At 34.6% G+C, this 21,688-nt stretch overlaps 1 protein-coding gene across 6 annotated transcripts; it reads right to left on the bottom strand.

Annotated features, from left to right (window-relative positions):
• Positions 1–1,386: 1,386 nt before the first annotated feature.
• On the bottom strand, positions 1,387–21,281 carry LOC138700288 (uncharacterized). Of its 6 annotated transcripts, none has more exons than XM_069826797.1 (6): positions 21,164–21,281; positions 19,722–19,876; positions 16,444–16,554; positions 12,155–12,321; positions 5,012–5,180; positions 1,387–1,777 (listed from the first exon to the last, which is right to left on the bottom strand). In XM_069826797.1, exons 2-6 carry the CDS (start codon positions 19,858–19,860, stop codon positions 1,623–1,625), a joined length of 741 nt encoding a protein of 246 aa, XP_069682898.1. In that variant the 5' UTR covers positions 19,861–19,876; positions 21,164–21,281; the 3' UTR covers positions 1,387–1,622. The 6 variants fall into 6 exon arrangements, with proteins under 6 accessions (XP_069682898.1, XP_069682897.1, XP_069682895.1 ...); XM_069826796.1 differs by lacking the exon at positions 21,164–21,281 and adding an exon at positions 21,013–21,140; XM_069826794.1 differs by lacking the exon at positions 21,164–21,281 and adding an exon at positions 20,873–21,130.
• Between the last annotated feature and the right edge of the window lie 407 nt (positions 21,282–21,688).

Genomic DNA, 21,688 nt, shown 5'->3' with positions numbered 1-21,688 from the left:
TTAAGAGGAGGAAAGAAGTTAACAGCGCAAAATGACACCTTCTTAAGAGAAACAAGCTACAAATTAGCCTACATGCATACATGTAAGGCCAGGTAGTGTTAGTATTGGCCTTCCCTTTTGTATAGCAATAATCTGTTTTTGTAAACTGAGTTTCCTAAATTGTCCAAAATATAATATGTTTCCACTTCCATTCATTGTTGAATAATTGCATAAATTAACAATTACAAGGAAATTCACAACCTCGCAGCATTTTTCACGCACACTGCAGCATCACACTTGTTGGAAGAGACCAGCTACTAACACGTAACCGGAACCGTTTTACTGAAATGGGAATGAGAAATAATCTGTTAGGAAAGCGAGAACACTGCACCCACCTACGTGGTCTGTGTTGCCACATGTACATTTTACAAGTTCAGTATCATATGCTTTTGAAGAATATCGGCTCTTGTAAAGTCATACTACCATTATTTTAAAAATAATGTAGTTTGCAGTACCTTCAATTTCAAATATATTTGTACAAAACTGACAAATTGGCTGTTGTCCTGTCTAGTAGGCAATGAATGGAAGTGAATTTCGGAGGCCAAAAAGATCTGCGATACTAACTTAGAACTACTTCCTCTTTGTTTTATATAAATCCAACTTCAACTTTCAGATATCCTCGAAAGTTTCAAACCATGAATATAGCTTATAGGTATAAAGTGGAATGAATAATATTTTTTGATTTGTAATTTTAAAAAAAGTTTATATGGTGTCTTTCATAGCTTTGCGTTAAACTGTTTTTATTGTGTCTCCTCCTAGATGACGTGTTATAGTCTGGTTGAATGCAGCATCGTTAGATGGCAGTGGTAGCGAACTTGCTGCACGACCAGTCGGTTTCTATATTTCCCACCCATGCGCTGATTCAGAGGAGGATCTCCTCCCTATCCGTTCATTTACTTGCTTTAAAACTCTGCTTCTTTCTCTGGCCGCTTGCGCGCTGTTTTCTATGTGTGTTAACTGCAGTAAAGGAGAAATGGACTGACTTTCCTCCACACAAACAATCTCGCATTCTTCTCACACTTTTCTAGCAGCACATGAATGCGCGTGGTTTAAAACTCGATCAACCGAGGTTTTCTTATAGCTGTGAACTTAAAAATTATCGAATCTTCCTCGAATTTCAAAGCATATATTTAATTTGGTATTTACTTTCAAAAGAAAAAAAAATTTGAGGAGGACGTTCCTCCCTTCCCTCCCCGAGGAACTGCCACTGCTATATTCATATTTTTCTTAGTATGTTATTCTACGACGCTTTATCAACATCTTAGTTATTTAGCGTCTGAATGAGGTGAAGGTGATAATGCCGGTGAAATGAGTACGGGGTCCCGCACAGAGAATGAAAGTGGCAAGAAGAGGAGAACCTGAACTTTATTCAGCCTATTAAGTGCCGAATCTAAATATAAATGGAAGCATCTCTCATTTAAGATATTTTACATTCGATACTGTATTCTTGATTTTGAGGGAAGAGGGACTTGAATTAATTACACTTCAAAAGTCGTTGATTTATAAAAGTTTCTGATGAAAATACACTCACAATTACAAGAGTCATTTTCATAACATAACCATGGTTCCTGATCACCTTTCACTTATTCTTGCATTTCAATGGAGGAAACGTCACTTTCTGAGTCATCACTAGGATTTTCTAATTTCAAAGATAACATTCCAAAACATGTATGAAGATCATATTTTTTAAACATCTCATAACGTTGTGCAGTACTGTCTAATATGTTTTCATCAATACCTGAGAAAAGAAGAAATAATAAGGTTAGTCACTGATAGTTTCAAAATAATTATACAGGCTGTCCCCGAATCACCATCCACTTTGTTCGAATAGTCAAGCTAAATGACCAAATGACAGCATTAGGGATGGGCAAACCACTGGTATAAAACCTCTACTATTTTACAGTTACATTAAATTAAGTAGGACTACTTCCTTCTGTTGCAGTTCTCTTATTTAAACCTGGCTTTGTGGTATTACTAACACTGTCACCACATACGATGCAAATGTATTTGGTGTACCAACATTTAGCTTTGATTGTTAAGGTACGGTCACACGTCGCTACTTTTGCAGCGATGCAGTACAAAAAACTGCGCAACTCTCGTACTGCGACGTGTGAACAACGGTGCAACCCGAAAAGTAGAGGCTGCCGAACCTGCTGCTCGCTACTTTTCCATGCTGCGCGCAGCTTAGAAGTAGCGAAGTGTGAACAGGGTTCTCAGGGTTGCAGCCACAGCATTTTTGATATCGGTTTTGTTGAAACTTTTGCTGCGGTTGCAACCAGTGTTACCACCCAAATGTGCCAATGATACTTTTATTGTTTGGATATATTTTAATGTTAAATGTGATGAAAATAAATTATTTGTAACAGTTATCAAATACACAACACAGTCTGAGCATAATTGCTGACAATATAATTCAATTTTTAAATTTTCCATAGCGTAGTTCCAAACAGGAGGGTTGCCAACATTGATTACGTGAATATTCTGTTGGTTATCATTTAAGTATATAGGCGTTTTTAAAAGCTTTATAGTAAAAATAATGTCAATTTCAGAATACTAGATACGACAGAAAAGCAAATAATAGATAAGGAAGCTTTCGCATGAGTTTCTTAATGATGCGAACATAACCACAAAATGTATATTGAGAAGTCAACACGGAGATGGAAACCTGCAGCATGACTGCAGCTGCAAAAGTAGCGCCTTGTGTGTGAACAGACTAGCAACCTCCAGTTGCAACTTTTGCAGCACTCGGGTTGCGCAGCACGAAAAGTAGCGTGCAGCGTGCTACTTTGGCTTATGTGTGAACACGACACGCAACTTTTGCAGCTGTAGTACAAAAGTTGCGCTGCAAAAGTAGCGATGTGTGACCGTACCTTTACATTGATCTAATCAATATATGTTTATTATTGAGAAATTTGTATAGTAGCTACTCAGGGTAGGAAAAAATCTTGATTTATTTAATTAAAATCAAAATGAATGGCTTTTATATTTAAATATATATTTTTTTAATTAAATACTTACTTACAAGAACAAACTTTGATCCAATACGAAAAAATGCTACAATTACATCATTCTAAGTGGGAGAAAAAAGAACCCTCTACAAAAACATTCAAAAACCAAGCAATAACCAGAGGACATAATACATCTACATATGCCGAACACATAACTAATGCTAACCACACATACAATAACATAAATACAGACATGGAAATCCTACACATACAACCCAAAAACCAAAAACTCAACACACTAGAACAATATGAAATATACAGACACACTAAAACACACCCTAATCAAATTCTCAACACACAGATCAATTTCAGAACACACACACTATTTGACACCACATTTCAACACTTTTCAACAATTGAATGCACCCACACAACAGGCAGCGAAGTTCGAAATGACGCTGAGATCTAGTAGGCTCTGAGGATGGTGTGAAGAAGCACCGAAACAGCTGTAAGCCGCACATGCTTACATAATAGGGATATCCTGAACTAGCACCAACAGATAGCGCACGTGTACTTTGAGGTATGCGCTTTGCATGTGCATTTGTTTTTCGGTATATAAACATTGAGGATATATGAATTGTATTAGTATATTAAATACTCTTAAAAATAACTAAAAATGACAAATTTTTGTTATGTCCCTAAATATGTAAAAACCAGAGAAAGCTTTTTGTCTTCAATCAGGTCCCAAAATATTCTGAATATATGCTTTGAACCTTAAAAAATATAAGTAATTAAATTGCGCCTCGAAAGTGCTAGCTATTAAATATAAGTAACTACTTCAAGTAAGGAATTGTTGACTACAGTTTCATTTTGGAAGAGGAAAAAGAAAAATTAATAAAATCATATGCAATCTCGACAGCGAGCTATGTTAGCTTAGATTATATGCAGTAGTTGTAGGAGTCTCCGAAGTTTACACCTGCAGTAAACTCTCGATAAACTGAGATGTTTATTATCCAAGACGATTCGTAGTGAAATCCATTTCGTGAATAATGTTTTTAATGTACTGTACCCTAATTATTAAAACCATGTTTTAACTTCAAATTTTCAAAATCATCCTACATAGTATTCAAAACTGCATGTCCTTAACCTACAAAATGCACGACTAATTGTGATAACTACTGCGATCACATTATATCTTCCTATTAAAAATTGCATTTGATCTTTCTGCAACTACAGAAAAAAATACAAGGAATTCAATCTCGATAGTCCCTTCCCTATAAAAAAAAACACATTGGTGGCTGCATATCCTGATTTTAGCGTACTATTCTTAAATACTAATGATTAAAGAGGGCAATATTCACCTTCGACATAGTTCATATTTTTTCATTCATTCCAGCTCATTCTCAAAGTTCTCGTTTAGGTTCATGAACATTCAATTTACTCGTATTTATATTCTGCATACTGCAAATTTCCCCACCTATCTCGGGGAATCACTCAATATTATACCAGGTTTACGTTATTATTTATTGTAAATTAAATTAAATTATGAAGAAAGAAAATATTAAATTATATTAGTTTATACAAAATAATTGTAAATATAATTTTGACACGCACAGAACATCAACAAGCAGGAAAACGTAAACAACTGTAGCATATGACGTAACATAGCCCTACATGTTGTGCCACATGGAACACTCCTGCCATCTAGCGGTAAAACTTCGCATAAGATGTCCCTATTAACACGAGTAAGATCGCCATTTAATCAATTATTTACATTAATTAAATTCGATGAAATTTAATGTATTTTCATTAGTCATGTTCAGGATCACAACTTATTTTGACGAACATACATCACTATACTTAAAGAGCCACAATTTGTAACTGAATATAATTTGTACCACCCTTGAAACTCCTGTAAAATGCAACCAACATTACCGACATTCTATGCACAACTTCAAGAAGTGGGCAGCGAGTCGGGAACACACTGTATAGTCAAATACAATATATTACATCAATCTACTTACCTCTGCTTTGAAGATTAACAGAAAATGGCCGCACACTATTGGATTTGTAAGTTAAATTGAAAGTAACAGGGATGTCTTGTTCATCTTCGGTAGTCATTTCCAACGTGAAAACCACAAACATGTAGTCCAGACTATTGAAGAAATTCAAGATTTTAGAATGTGCCATCTCCTATAAGGTAAAAATGTTCATATACTTTTAGAACTATTGAGTATATAGTAGAGTAAATAAATTTTCTGTATAATGCATAGTACGCTACTTGTGGATCAATATGTGAGAAAACTGCATAAAAGATAATTGAAAGACAAGGGATACTTTTATGAAACATTATCAGATTACCAGGAAACAACTGGCATTCATACAGTCCTCTCTGTAGATTGAAAACTCAAAAAAGTTTCATATCCATGGTTCAAGAATTAAAACAGAAAATCATTATCCCGAATTTAAAAGAAAACTTACAAATTAAACCAAACTCTTTAACTCTATTAAATATAGAATATAATCTAAATTTAACAGAAGAAATACTGAAATCAGAAGTAAGCACTGAAATAATGAAACAATGGTCTTTAGAAACAATTAATATTAGGTACCCTCCACAAAACTGGCTTCATTTATACACCGACGGATCCTTGATCTCCAGAGAACAAGGTGCCAGTGCAGGTGTTACGTGCTGTCTCTTCTCACTTTATAGATCTCTTGGATATGGAACAACAAGTTTTGATGGAGAAATCGTTGCAATAAGTGAAAGTCTCAGGAATCTTCTATTTCACATCAATAAATTTAAGAATGCAGTTATATTGTCAGACTCCAAAGCAGCTATTCTATCAATAGTCCCTAAACACATACCTTCATCTCAAACAGCAGAAATAACTAAAATGCTCTCTCAATTAATATCACTCAATAAAAGAATTGTATTCTAATGGATACCATCCCATTGTGGAATCCTGGGAAACGAGAATGCGGATGCACTAGCAAAGAAGGGCAGCACTGCTACTTACAGACCTGTTACTAAATCTACATATTACTCTGTGAAAAATTTATTAAATCTACATTCTTAGACTTCAACAAACAAAATTTGATAACACAATCTCAAGGGAAAAAATGGAACTCTCTGCATTCTTATCCACAGTTAATTCCCGATTTACCACAAAATCGTCTGTAGCTGCATTTAGATTGGCAACAGGCCATGATTGTTTGGCCAAACACCTGCATAGAATTGGAATATATCAGTCCCCTAACTGCCCATTGTGCAACTCAAACCAAGAAATGGATTCGGAACACCTCAAAATCTGTGCTTCAGTGGCCGGTCATGATAATATCTTTGAAAAATATTGGAGTGCAAGAGGTCAAATGACTTTATTGTCAAACGCCTGGCATTAGAAGACAACAACTTTTATGAAACAAAGGATAAAAAAGTACAGAGAAAAAGATAAGGAAATACTAGAATGAACTGATATTCTAGGAAAATTGGATGTTGTTACATAACTGTAAATCTATATTTAGGGACTCTAGAATTTTGTGAATGGATTTTGGCGCTAATTGTTTTAAATATACAACATTGACGATGGAGAGCCTGTATTGTACTATGATTCATAATCTATGCGTATCTGCTTACAATACTACCTGCTTATGCATCCATGGCTAACAAGCCACGTTATGCATCGACGTGACATAATAGATGTACCAGAAGAAACTACTTGATTCGCTGCTCGATTGTATCTCTGGGTGTTATTATCTCAACATCTTGGCCTTGCAAACTACTGTTCAAAGTGTTTTAAGTGTTCGAAAAATATATCAGCAAGGAAGACCAGCCTAAGAAGCCAAAGAGAATTGGAAAATAGTTTTGCATATTTCGATTTCTAATTTTGCATTTATCAGTACATTAGAAGTTGAGTGGTATCCATTAGTTTTGAGTAAAATTGTCGTTTTCGATTTTACAGGGATTTGTGTTCTTTGAATGGAATTAAATACCGATATGGCAGTGTGGGGAAGAGGGGGTCGGAAACAAATGTTTTGCCCAAAAGGGAGTCGCACCTTGAAAAAGTTTGGGAACCAATGATCTACAGAATAGAAATTGTGATATATTAAGTAATTTTTTAGTCCATGTTGAATCTTTCGTACACTACTTTTAACACTTAAATATAAATAATTGATTAAATGGCGATCTTACTCGTGTTAATTATGTACGCATGTGCGGCTTACAGCTGTTTCGGTGCTACTTGACACCATCCTCAGAGCCTTCTATGTCTCAGCACCATCTCAACTTCGCTGCCTGTTGTGTGGGTGTGTTCGTGTGATGACACTATTTGACACAACTCTAATAATTAATTACATAATTAACAGGAGTAAGATCGCCATTTAATCAATAATTAATTTTTAGTTTTACCTTAGATATCTATATAAAGTAAATATTTTTCCTCAAATCATTCTAACATATCTGATGATACTACTATCCCTTGCTTAATTGCAAATGAACATATATGCTACTTAGGTGTAAGTTTTTCTGACTTTTGTATATTCGATTACCTAACCGTTTCAAATGTAAATCATTTTACCTTTCAGGTATTTTTCCAAATTATGTATGATACGTTTTGTCAAATCTGGCAACCTTTTCATAAAGGAAGCTTAATTCATTATTATTATTATTTACTCTTTAGTACGATTCTTGGCATCTCTCAGTGCAGACCCTACCCGGAGATCCGATTGAGGGACTATTTTACCTCCGGAGTATTTTACACTGAGGGACTCCATAATATAAACACTGAAAAATATAGTGGGACTGCGTTGGTGGTAATGCAGCTTATGTGGATACCTCTAAACAACTGAATAGACTACAGTGGACTTTATGTTGTCAGCAAACAGCTGGATACATTAAGAAGATTGATTGATTATTATTTACTCTGTAAAGAAGATACTATAATGGATATGACACACCTCAAAAACTGTAAAAATTTAACAGCTACAGATCTGTCATTACAATATTGGGAAACAAGAAGGCAAATGGAAGAACTCCAATATGTCGAGCATTAGCAAACCAAGCAGTTTTACCTTAAAATAATGCAGAGTTTTTCTGCCCCCCTCCCCTTTTTGGTGTATGAAAATCATTCTTTCTGCGAGTATTTACACTATGTATGGCTGAATTAGTTGGAAAATTTTCTTTATTAAATGAGAGGAAGTTTACTAAAAAGTATATGTACTGATTTGTTGATGTTAAAATTTCTAATTTTTAAAAAAAATGATCTACATGATTCTCTCTAGGCTTTGCTTCAACTGTTATTCTAATTGCTCTTTTTTTTATAGTAAGAATATAATTTTACTACCTGCAGGATTTCCCCAAAAAATATTTTTCCGTAGGACATAATGGAATGAAAATAAGCAAAATATATTGTCTTTAAGATACTACAGTTACAGACTCAAAACCAACCCTTCAAACAATAATCAAATATACAACCAACTGCTTATGATTTCAGAGTTTTACCTATTGTGTAATTAATAACTCTGCTTTCTAAAAATGGTAAATATATCACCTTTCAATGGATACCAGGCCACTGTGGAGTGCAAGGTAACGAGATAGCAGATGAAATAACAAAAACTGCATCAAACCTTTTACCAATACCATAACCTACAGATTCCCTTAACAGAATAACAAATAATATTCATAACATGATAAATAAACAATGGACAGAAGATTGGTTTAGTGGACGAACAGGAAGAGCACTATGGAAAATTTTGAAACAACCCAACAATATTAAAATCTACTGTGATACGGGCTACAATTGGACTCCTTGTTATGAAAGCTTGTCTGCACCATTTTAAATTATCAAAGTCACCACTATGTACAGTCCGTGTCACCGTTTTTGGCATGTGAAATAAGTAATGGGAACATTAAGTGTGAGTGTTTTACCTTTAGTGTAGTCAGTCTGACAATTGTGTTTGGCAAATGACTGATGTGACGTGTATATGAAGTGGTACCATTCTCAGCTACACTAGCAACATGCTCACAAACTGGGCACTATACTCTAGGACACACGCCAAAAACGCTGGAGCCAATTATAAGAAATGTTTAACAGAAGAAGAAACAATAGAACACATCCTACTTCAATGTATTAACACCAACCATAAACTGCAGGAAAGAATGAAAAAGTCACTCGTTACATGAAATTCTCACCAATCCACAGCTTATAGCTGGACACATGTATTAAGAAGTGAGATACTACAGTTAAGAAATTGCTATAACGACTTAATCGTGAAGCATGCTCAGCTTTATTCGTGTCACTGTTATTTCCAGCGTGACTCCTCCTCATTGCTTACGTCTTAGGAAGTGAAGGCTCTATAAAGTCTAGGTAGGTATAGGTTGACAAATCGAACTGAAACCCTGACTGAGTTACTACGTGAGGAGTGCAAGTGAGAAAGCACGGAAGGAAGGGAGAGAGCACTATGAACTCAGCGTTGCCATATTTAGTAACAGGGATATATAAGATTATTATTATTATTATTATTATTATTGTTATTATTATAAAACTAGCTGTACTCGTGCGCTCTGCTGCACTTGTTACAAATAAGTATAAAGTAATTACATAATTAAAAAAAGGACGTTTGATCCAGGGAACATTCGTGTTTGATAGAAGGATAAATTGTTTAATATGTTACTTAATTTAAATTGTATTTAAATAATTAAAATGCGGTCATTTTGGTCCAGAGAGCAATCATTTGGTGCAATGACAATTCCTTTAATATAATATTTCTTAATTGTTATTACATGCAACCATAGTTTAATGAAGATTGACATATCATTTAATTTTAATGTGTATACTTTATATTACTTGCTATATGTTTCAGAAGTTACTGTAATAACATTGTAGAATTATGTCCATCTAGAGAAACTACACTTTCCAATGGTGAAATAATAATTAAACAATTAATTAGCTTCCGATATTACTTCATACAAACACAGAAACATTCTCTGTAGGCTATGTTTAATAGCTTTCGATTGTTGTTGTCCAAGGCCCCTTATAGACGAAGTCATTTGTTTCTATTTCAGTGCAGCGCCTTAGATGGCGTTATTGTAATTTTAAAACTCATTTATCTCATTAAATATCAGTCCTATCAAAATTTTGTATAGAATAAAACTTATCGGAAACTATTTTTAAAGAAACTTTTGTTATGTAACATTTTTCATGAAAATTAATAATAAGTGAGATATTTCAATTTATTTAATTCAGACCCCCTTATAACCCCCCTTTTAAATAAAGTATTTTGAATGCCATATAGCCTAAAATATAAGTTATAACGAACTTAATTTATATTCCAATTTTCATATAAATCGGTTCAGCCATTATCGCGTGAAAAGGTAACAAACATCCAGACAGACAGACATACATACAAACAAATATTAAAAAAAAAAACATTTTCGGTTTCAGGATAGTTAATTATACATGTTAACACCAATTATTTTTGGAAAATCGAAAATTACCAGAAAAATTTTGGCTACAGATTTATTATTAGTATAGATTAGTATTTATTAATATAGAATGCAATACTCGTCTGAGGTGCTCTCAACTACCCTCATAACCTATTTCATCTTGCAGTGTAGCACGGAGTTTCTTTAATGTAGGTACTTCATTTTAGTGTGTAGTACTCTTGTATTTTTCTCCTTATAATACATCTATCCATGTCATCCAATATGAATTTTTTGCTCACTTTTCGGTTTTTACCCGGTGTGGATAATTTGGTTTGGTTACTGTCAGCTACTTTCATTTCTCTTCTAATTTTTTTAATGAATGATTCCGATTTTCCAGTTGCTGTTGCAGCTCGTTTCGTTGCTTGAGACAGTGGCAAATTAAATTAATTCATGTTCTTCTCAGCATCAAAAACTCAATTACCTTGGCAACAATACTTCTTCCTTCACTATGTACAACTTTATTCTTGCCTGTCTCCATCGATGTGAATTAAATATTTGATAATACTGTAACTTAGGAACCTTCATACATGCACGCACGCAAGGATACAACAACTCACAATCAGCTAGATTGAAATTGGCAACGTTGTGATCGCAGTTGTATTGTACTTGCAGGTCTACTCACAGTTTGTCAAACCTGCTAACAAAAGTATTGAAAGGTTGACTAGTTGCCTGCAATGCTAGCATAATGGAACCTTCCTAGCCGACAGTCAAGGTAAAAATTAAGAATCCATTATTGTGGTAATACTGAAGAGTGGTTCTTCTATTGGTCGCAATGCCCACACATACACCCTCAGATACTTACGGGGGGATTGGTGACTGAATGACTCGGGTCAAGGGAGAGAGAAAAAGAAAGAGAGAGATTCCAGAAGTTGGTGTGTTTTACGGGGTTTCACTTGAAGTTGTCGAGTTATAGTATCGTTCGCCATTTTTGTTCTTTCGTTGCCGAGCTACCAGACAAGGAATCAATTTGCCACACCATTAAACATTATCATGTCGTAGCTGCTATGATAATAAATCAAACACACTGTAATTGAGCATCAAATAACGTCCTTGTGTGCTTTCTGCATACACCAACGAAAGAACAAAAATGGCAGGTGATTATATTAAGTATTTATCGAGCCTTAGGAAGTGCATAACGTCATCAGCAGCAAATGACAAGACGCACACGTTTAAATGTAGCTGACCTGCAACATGATTGGCTGCCAGAAATAAGAGCGACGGGACTATAACTGTGGGGGTTATTTCTTTAATACGACTTTTCTGGTTAAATATAATATTAATATGAAAACCAAGAAATTTGGTTGTTGATGTTTCCAGTAGGGGTATACTGTTGGTATGTGTGTCTAATGTTTCAGAGATAAAATTTGAAATGGTTTTAAATTTAATTATTACTTTTAATAAAGTTTAGTTCTAGTTTATTGGTTATGAACAGTAATAAATTTTAACAGTGTTATAATACCCTTACTGGTACTGGTACTGGTAACAAAGTCGCATTTATAAAAAAGTACGTAACTTAATTGGACGCATTTTAGACAGATGTATGAATAATACACTACTCAGAAAAAAACAAATAAACACAATTTAAATGTATCTAAGCAATAATAATCTGGATTGTCAGGCACATTTTATACACTTTCTTCGATATAACAAGAGCCCATATTAAAATTTAAAAAATCTAAACTACCTTTGCAGTTGTGATTTGATGCTTTCTGTCATAGTAACATTCCATATGAAGATGGACATTTTGTACGAATTGAAAAAGCTGATCATCATCATGCAGAGTGGCTGTCTGAGATATCCGTGCTATAAGTCCATGCTCAGGCATGAAGAAACTGACTACACACCAATCACCTGTATAACAAAAAATTACAACATATCAAACATATAGATAATATTTTCAAACATAGAAATTTCTTTTCTGCTGCAGTTCTCTCACTCAGATCTCTCAATAGAAATTTATAAAGATAAATCAGTTACACAACATAATCTTAACGAGAAAGCTATTCTCGAAGAAAAAAAAAATAACATTCTTATTGATTTATACAGAGTGAATCAGAACTTCTGCAACAAACTCTGGAGATCGATATAAAAATAGATCTCGCAATGAGGATCATTTTTCGTAAAACAACCCTGATGCCTCGTGTAAGAGCTGCGCGACATCGAGAAAAAAAGACAAATTTTAGTGACATTTACAGTTAATTATGAAATGAATTATTCATTCATTTCTTCAAGTACCCTTGAAGATAGGTTACAAGTGTCCTGTCATTTTGCTGCCCTGTTTGAATGAAGAACTCTTTGAAACATGCTCCGCTGTTCATGGAGGATGTACCCTTCACAATGTGAGGGGACATGTGATTCAATATAACGTTCCAATGCACTTCAACCTGGTTGTTCGAGCACATTTGAACAACACCTATGGGAAGCAATGGCTAGAGAGAGCCAGACCTGTTGCGTGGCCAGCATGATCACCCGACTTCACACCTTTAATATTTTTTTCTTCTTTTGGGACGTATAAAGTAATACACCACTCGAATTGACATTAGAGAGGGACCAACTATGTATTAGCTGCATTTGATCAAATTCGACACAGGCCGATAACTACTGCTACGACGGTGTAATGAATGTAATCAAGTTCAGAATAAACATTTTGAACATCTGTAACTTGTCTTGAAAAATAATTCATTTCATAATTGTTAATGTCACTAAAAATCTGTCCTTTTTTCAATGTCGCTTAGCTCCTAAATGAGGCATCAGAGAACATGGGTTGTTTTATGAAAAATGGTCCTCATTGCGAGATCTATCGATCCCCAGAGTTTGTTGCAGTGGTTCTGAATCACCCTGTATATCAGTTCATACATCGATCACCATACCATAGTTGCAGAGAACGTAAAAACTCTTATGAATATAAACCCTGTCAGTCCAACAACAGAGAAGCATAATGTACAATACTAATGTACATCAACAGAGCTGACCTTGGTGAGTAGTGAATATACACTGTCCAATTTTAAATCATGTTAATATGATAATAAACCAAAAAAACAGGATTTAATTGTATCACATTTCATATATTTTTAGGATTATTCAAGATAATACAATCATAAATCCCGAAAAAACAAAGTATATGATCATGTCTCGTGACCAGAACATAAGTTAATACGAAATGTAAATATAAAAATTGGAAATTTATCCTTTGAAGAGGTGGAGAAATTCAAATATCTTGTAGCAATGGTAACAAATAGAAAATACTCGAGAGGAAATTAAAAGCAGAATAAATATGGAAAATGGTTGTTATTATTCAGTTGAGCAGATTTTGTCATCCAGTCTGCTCTCAAAAAGCTGAAAGTAAGAATTTATAAAACAGTTCTATTACCGGTTGTTCTGTATGGTTGTGAAACTTGGATTCTAACTTTGAGAGAGGAACAGAAGTTAAGGGTGTTTGAGAATAAGGTGCTTAGGAAAATATTTGGGGCTAAGAGGGATGAAGTTACAGGAGAATGGAGAAAGTTACACAATGCAGAACTGCATGCATTGTATTCTTCACCTGACATAATTAGAAATATTAAATCCAGATGTTTGAGATGGGCAGGGCATGTAGCAAGTATGGACGAATCCAGAAATGTATACAGAGTATTAGTTTGGAAGCTGGAGGAAAAAAGACCTTTGGGAAGGCCAAGACGTAGATGGGAGGATAATATTAAAATGGATTTGAGGGAGGTAGGATATGATGATAGGGACTGGATTAATCTTGCTCAGGATAGGGACCTATAGCGGGCTTATGTGAGACTGGCAATGAACCTCCGGGTTCCTTAAAAGCCATAAGTAAGTAAGCAAGTAAGGCCCAAAAAATTGTCCCTTAGCAAGAAAAAGCGAAATCAGCGAATTTTTTAATTGTGAGGTAGAAAGTATTTTTTTCATCTGTAAGGTGATTTAGCATGATTTCCTAGCAGAATTGCAAGTGCGAAAAAATGCGAATTTCCTACCAAATTGCGAAATCACGAGAAAAATGCTATTTAATAGTGATTTATCAATAAAATGCTATTTTTCAAGTGAAAAGCGCATTGTTTACCTATATATACAAAAATTAAAGGCACTTTTTAAATACTCAAAGCATATTGATCTATTACCTTTTTATCAATTACTACCTGCTCGATTCGATAAATTTTATATATCGATAATGAAGGGCCGACAATTGATATACAGATCGTAATAGCGATTATCAAGTTCTATATTCGATATGGGCTTGGCTAAAATACGTCACGTTGGTTTACTCGGTCATTTGCTTTTGACATCACAGCAGAGTTGAATAGTCATTCTAGTTATATTGGCAGAGTTGGTTGAATTTGTGAGACACGTGATCCTTCATAAAATGGGGCGAACAACTATAAGTGCTCATGAAAGAGTAAAAAAAGTAGATGCTAATTTCAGAAAAATAGATGCTAATTTTGAGAAAAATAAATGTTAATTTGATGAAAACAGATGTTAAAAATTCAGATCTCTACTAATCAAAAATCACGTAAATGATGAATGGACCTAAAATGAAAATTAGACCTGAAAAAATTTGTTTTAGATGGAAATGATATGCCCCTGCAAAAATTCAAACCTGTCTATATAAAATAATGTGCAATCCATCCAGCATCTTTTGCTATAAGAAAGAATTAGAGAATATTCAGGGATAGATCCTCTTAAGGATGTACTTCATCAGAAATCTGACACAAATGATAGATGAGGCAACATTTAAAAAGTGAGTATATGTTGATAGATGTACAATGGAAACGGTTATAAAAAAATTGATGACTTTATTGATGAGTAGTTAAAAACCCATTCTTTTATTGTTCACATGTAAAAGGAGTTTTATTATACGAAAGTAAACTTGAAGGTAGAAGAAGTTTTCATCAACTGTGACTTTGCTGAAAATTATTCCTTCATTCTTCAAAATGAAAGTTCAGTCCATCACTGGAACAATAGACAGGCTACAATTCATTCATTTGTTACCTTTTACAACAGAGAAGATGATATAAAGAAACATCTAAATTATGTTTTTATTTCTGAATGTTTGAAAAGTTGTATTTCATCTCTTCCAAACACTTCAGATTTCTATCTGAAGGAAAGTAGCCTATTTCTAACCTTAAAAAAGAATATTTCGCGGGTGCTTGTGTAAAGGGGATTAAGTATAATTTCGCTAAACTGGGATAAGTACAGATTTCAACTCTCCACAATAACTTTTCTTGTGTTAAAGGGGTTAAATCATTCTTCCATCCATGGTGCAGCTACAGTACTCCGTATTTTGTGACAAAGGGGTTTTGTTGAGTACCAAACGAGAGAAGTTTACATACCTTACAATTTGACTTAACCCCCTTTACACGAGCACCCGCGATTTGTTGGATGGCTCAGCAACTCAATACAAAATGAGAAAAAAACTTTTGTAGCAAATGTTTACAAAAAAAACTATTCTGGACTAAATGCTGAGTGGGAACATACTTTGATGATAAACAAACTGTATCTGGAACTCACAGATTTCATGCAATTATCCCAAATTCTGAAACAAAGATGAAGACAAATCCTTACTCCCTAAGCATCATTTCTGGTGGACAAACATGTTAATGCTCATAAGTAAAAGAAATGCGACAGTGATATCTTGTACAGTTTCGACCTATTTTAAATAATTAAAGTTTAAGGGGTTAAGATAAATGCAAATACAACACACAACTCAATTTCAAAACACATACACTCTTTGACTATACACTACGAACGCACCCAAACAGGAAACAAGAGGCGCCAAGACCAACAACGACCAGTTCCGAAGATGACCGACAATAGGTCGAAACATGTTAACAAGGTATGTTAATAATATTTAACACAAGAAAGTTCTTATGATACATATTCCGAAATACAAAATGCAAATATCTTACAGAATAAGCTAAATGTTTTTATTACAGCATTAAATATTACTGGTAATTTGTAACTGTACATTACCTTCAGACATTTTCTTAAAACGCATATATCCTGGTTTGTAGTAATATCCATGAATTGATACACTCAATTCCATCAGAATTTCATTACCCTTCTTATCAATCACTGAAACACCTAAAAATGAAATTACAGTAAATAAATGAGTGATTTTCAATTCTGTAAATCAGTGGTTCTCTATGGTTCTATAACAAAATCTAGCAGTAGAGTTTGCAGACAGCAGTACACAAAAATAAAATATTAAACGAAGTGGAGTTAGAAATATCAGTAGATAGAATGAGGTATTGTAGTTGGCAATATGCTCTGGCTGTCTTTTACACCTGGGAAAGACCCAGTACAGGCCAGTTACTTTATGGTGACAGCTCTGGCCTGGCGACGCAGTGGTTTGGGCGAGTTTACTGCTTGTTCGAAGGGGTGTTCATTTTAGTCTTCCCCTGGCTGCGTTACTGGTCACATCTCGGGAGCGTTAGTGTGGGCGTACAGTCGCGCTAAGGACTTACTACACCACCACTGTCTTAAATATTGCAATTTAGTGTGTTTGTTACGTACATTTCATTTAGTTACTTAAATAATTGTAGTGCTTCTGTTTTGTATTGTTTAGTGTGTAGTATTTAGGCCTATTGTCTAGATTCACTGCTATTTTCTGTTTGTGAAAATGCTGCCTGTTAGAAATAAACTGAAAGGTCGGGTATTGCATTCGCAGTCGCGAGAAGTCGTCAGCAATGTATAGCGCTTTATGAAGATAGCATCAGAAGAAAAAACGTAATAAATGTTGGAAAACTTGTAGCAGAGTTTACCGCTGTGTCTGAGAGCTGTGTTAGCCAAATAATAAGGGAGACTAAAGACATTGATAATCGGCGCCAAAATCAACTGTGGACAACTTTAATGAAGCTGCCATAAGATAAACCATAGCACGAGTTCTATATTTCACAGAACAACGGCCCACACTTAAAAAAATATATATTATTGAAATTGAAAGACTATCTACTTTCAGGGAGGTATCTCGACTTTGAGGAAAGTTATTATGAAATTAGGATTTCATTAGAAAAAAAAACACAAAATAATCGCTAAATTCTGGTGGAGCATCATTGCGTTAGGGCCAAAAGTTTGCAGTATTTGAGGAAAATAAAGAAGTACAGGGAAGAAGGCCGCTCCATCTTTTACATGGATGATGATGATGATGATGATGATGTTGATGATGATGATGAGAAAGGTAACAGTGAAGCACTGATGAACATTACCGGTATTCCCGCATGAGTATATTTCATTGTTAATTTGTGATTAACTGTTAAATATAGTGATTTGATTGCTGCTCATTGTATTTCCACATTAGTGTTTATTAGTGACTATTGTTCCGGAGTATGAAGTGAACACAGTCACAGGAGCTCAAAATTATGCAGACGCTGCAACGTGAAACTTCGTTTCTAACATGACTGTATTTCCCTCCCTCCATTCGCTCCGTCTCGGATCGGTCTCCTTCCCACAGTCGGACCTTCTCCTCTCTCGCGTCGACGAGATGTCACCATAAAGTAACTGAGCTGTACTTATATTTGACAGGAGCTGAGTGGAGGGACCTTAAACTTCAAGATCTTAGTGATAACAATGTTTAACTATGCAGCTTCACATTTCAAAACATTAACTTTCATTCTTCTTTAATAATTGTAAGCAGTGGTGTGCACAGAATTTTGTCAAAGTGGGATCATTATTAAAACTGTTTGCGATTTACATTATCGGTATTTTAAATTTTGCGTATTATTATAAATATGTTATGGCATATTTATCAATATTAATGAATATTCTTATAAAATCTTTGAAACGTATTCTTTTCACAGCCATCCAATTTTTAACAAATTTTAACTTGTGTTTAATTTTGCATAATAAAAAATGCTTGTGTCATTATTACGCTTACACAATAATTATATATTTATTTAGTTAACAGTTATTTGAATATGATAGGTAAGATACTTTATATAACAGGAAAATCCATGGAAAAGTAAAATATATTGAAATATATGTCATTTTTTCAAGTTCAAAGGGGAAGGGGCTTCAAACCTGGTAATCCCCCTTTGTGTATGTCCCTGACTGTAAATCAGATTTTTTGGCATGTAAAGGTAAAAATGACATTGAGTGTACCTGGATGGATATGATATGAGATAGAACCAATTTTTGTATCATTGTTCACAACATTCGCATTAAATTCGTAAATATGATCATATTACCCCATCCCTGGAAGCAACAGGTTGGCTTAAACTAGATAAGAAAAGAAATTTACATTCACTTCTCTTTCTCTTCGAAATCTTGAACTCTTCTATTCCTTCGTACCTGTCGTCTCGCTTCACTTACCTTTCTTCCCACCACAATCTGAACACACGCTCTCGCCATGAAACAATACTAACAATACCATCCCATCGCACCTCTTCATACTCATCCTCTTTCACAATAGCCCTGCCAAGACTCTGGAACTCGCTACCTGCTAGCATCAGGGACTGTCGAAATAAAATTCAATTCAAACGCAAACTTACTAGGCACTTGGTCAGTAATTGAGACTCGTTCAGACATGGTTTCTTGTAAATAGTTCTTTTAATCTACCACAAAATATCTCAATATCCGGTAATTTCATCACTATAGAATTTTGTTATTGTAGGTTTAATTTGTAATTTAGTAAATACAAAAATATTCTTTGTTCTTAACTTCTATGATAAAATGTCTAGCTTTCATTAATCAGGTATTCTTGTCGTACTTTAATTTTTATTGTAATTGTAATTGTAAATTTAATATTAATTGTAATCTTATTGTTCATGTTATAGTTGTAATCCCCTGGTAGAGGGGCAGAGAAGGCCTGACGGCCTTATCTCTACCAGGTTAAATAAATAAATCTAAAAAAAATAAATAAATCTAAAAAAAACTGGAGAGATGAGTCACAAAAATCTGAAAAAAATGCATCTGTGAAGCAGACTGGCTAATCTACAAGTAATGGTTGAAGCTGTTCAACTGAACTTGCATTTGAAAATCGAGCACATCAGCTAAAGCCAAAAGCTGTAGCCAATTACAATAAAGGCGTGAATTTTGTCAATTACACAGCAAACACGAAGTCACTACAACTGGTACTGCTTTCGAACCCAATTACACTATTTGTATTAGAGTGGGGGTATTGCCTGCATATTTGTAACTACAACCAGATGCAATATTATGTAGCTTTTAGTACCCTAAAAATTCCTATTAATAACATAGGTTATGAACAAATTAATATTTCCAGAAACCAGTCTAGTATAAAAGTATTTTACCTGAGCATTTGTGAAGTAGCATTTGATGCAATGAATGAAGACCACTATCAATGTTTTCTTCTTCTAACTGAAGAATTTTCAGTTCCTTCTTCAAATTCTCCAATTCTCTCTGCATTATGCTGGCATCTTTTGATTTCATAACAATAAAATCGATACTATAACGAAAATTAAAGCATTAATACTAAATGAATTTTGAACTGATGCAGAATTTATTAGGCCTACACCAAACGAGTATAAACTAAGAAAAGAAATGAAAATTTAATTTCTTCTCTTTTTGTTCTCTTAACAGGCAGGACCTATACAAAATAATAAAACTTGATCAAATATGACAAATTTTGTTTTTTTTTTTAATAAAAAATCCTTTCATCTACGTAAATATCATTAAATAAAAGTATCATGATATATGATGTTAAGCAGTCTCAGGACATTTTAACTATATGTCGTAACTTCTTTTCTCATTTCTGCAGAACAAAATGTTCTACATTTTTCAATCTTCAAAATTTTGTTCATCCCAGTGTTACAATCTGGGATGATGCGAACAATGTGCACTTTATGCAAGATGTCGCGACTCCACATTTTGCATTGATTTCACAAGAATGGCTCGGTAATGCTTTTCCAGGCCGTATCATCGGACGTCGGGGAATGTTGAGTGGCCACCAAGAAGCCCAGACTTGACCCCCTTGGATTTCTTTCTCTAGGGATACTTCAAAAAGAAAGTGTATGCCAGAAAACCGCGTGATTTGGACACTTTGGAAGCAGTGGTTAGGGAAAGCGCGTGCCAAGAACTATGTTGCAACATTCGGGAACATTAGACCCCGGCTGCAACGGTATGTTACTAATGCTGGTGCCTACATAGACATATGAAATGGCATTGTTCACAGTATATTATACAATTGAAAGCACCTTGTGACAGAGAAAACAAATGTCCGCCTTTTTCAGTTCTCTGTGAACAGTTCTGAACACAACAGCATGACATTTTTTCGCACTTACATTACATTCGTTCCCTATATGACTGTATACTGCAAAGCACGCGCTGTAATAACAATTGCCGATTTGTCGGCATTTGCCAGCGCAATCCTCCACTGCCTCTGTACTTCACAGCGGTGGTCACCATCTCTTAACCAAGATTCAAATATTATGTCGTACTATACCTATACGTTAACAGTGTAGATGCACCTGCATAGTATATCATGCCTCGTCCCAATGGGTTGTTCAGATACGTTTTCCTACTTGGAGCACAGTACTTAAGGTAGAAATTACAATGAACATAGTAACAACTCTGAGCACAAACCTCCTAACTCAGCAAAACCTGTCTATACTAAATAACAGTTACAAATTCTACAAATATCCTTATCCACATTTGACATTAACCACTTTGATATAAATTTGCCGCCAATCAACACAGCCACCCAGTGTTGCCAATAGTGGAAAAATATTCAAACCTTCGAATACTCTCTGATCATATTGTGATCAGGGCTGAGAAGATAAAAAGAGGATCAGGGATAGACACAAGAGGGCTATATATAGCCCTTTTGGGTAGAAACAGTAAACATTGAGCGCTATACTAAAGCTCACTGGGTAGCAAGCTCGAACCTTCAAACTATTAACTCTGCAATGTTGACAACAGTAATTGATAGAAGCCCACTAACCCGCCATTTTCTAATAAATATCCCCAAATTTTAATACGTGCGGTAAGCAATTATTATTATTATTATTATTATTATTATTATTATTATTACTACTACTACTACTACTACTATCATCATCATCATCATCATCATCAGGTCCCCATTTAATCCGCGATTTTTCGCCCAATGTTGCAAGACTGATTAGAATTTTCAACAACAATGCCGCCAACTTATTCGGCAGCAATAGTTACAGCTTTTTTACCAAATAGTTTCAAAAATATTTTGTATTTTTATGCAATAATGCGGATGAGTAAAAATAGTGTGATACTTAAAACGTAG

The sequence above is a fragment of the Periplaneta americana genome, chromosome 5 (genome assembly GCF_040183065.1).
Source record: "Periplaneta americana isolate PAMFEO1 chromosome 5, P.americana_PAMFEO1_priV1, whole genome shotgun sequence".
NCBI lineage: Eukaryota > Metazoa > Arthropoda > Insecta > Blattodea > Blattidae > Periplaneta > Periplaneta americana.
Note: the sequence above shows the minus strand (reverse complement) of the source record. Positions and strands in the feature narration are given on the sequence as shown.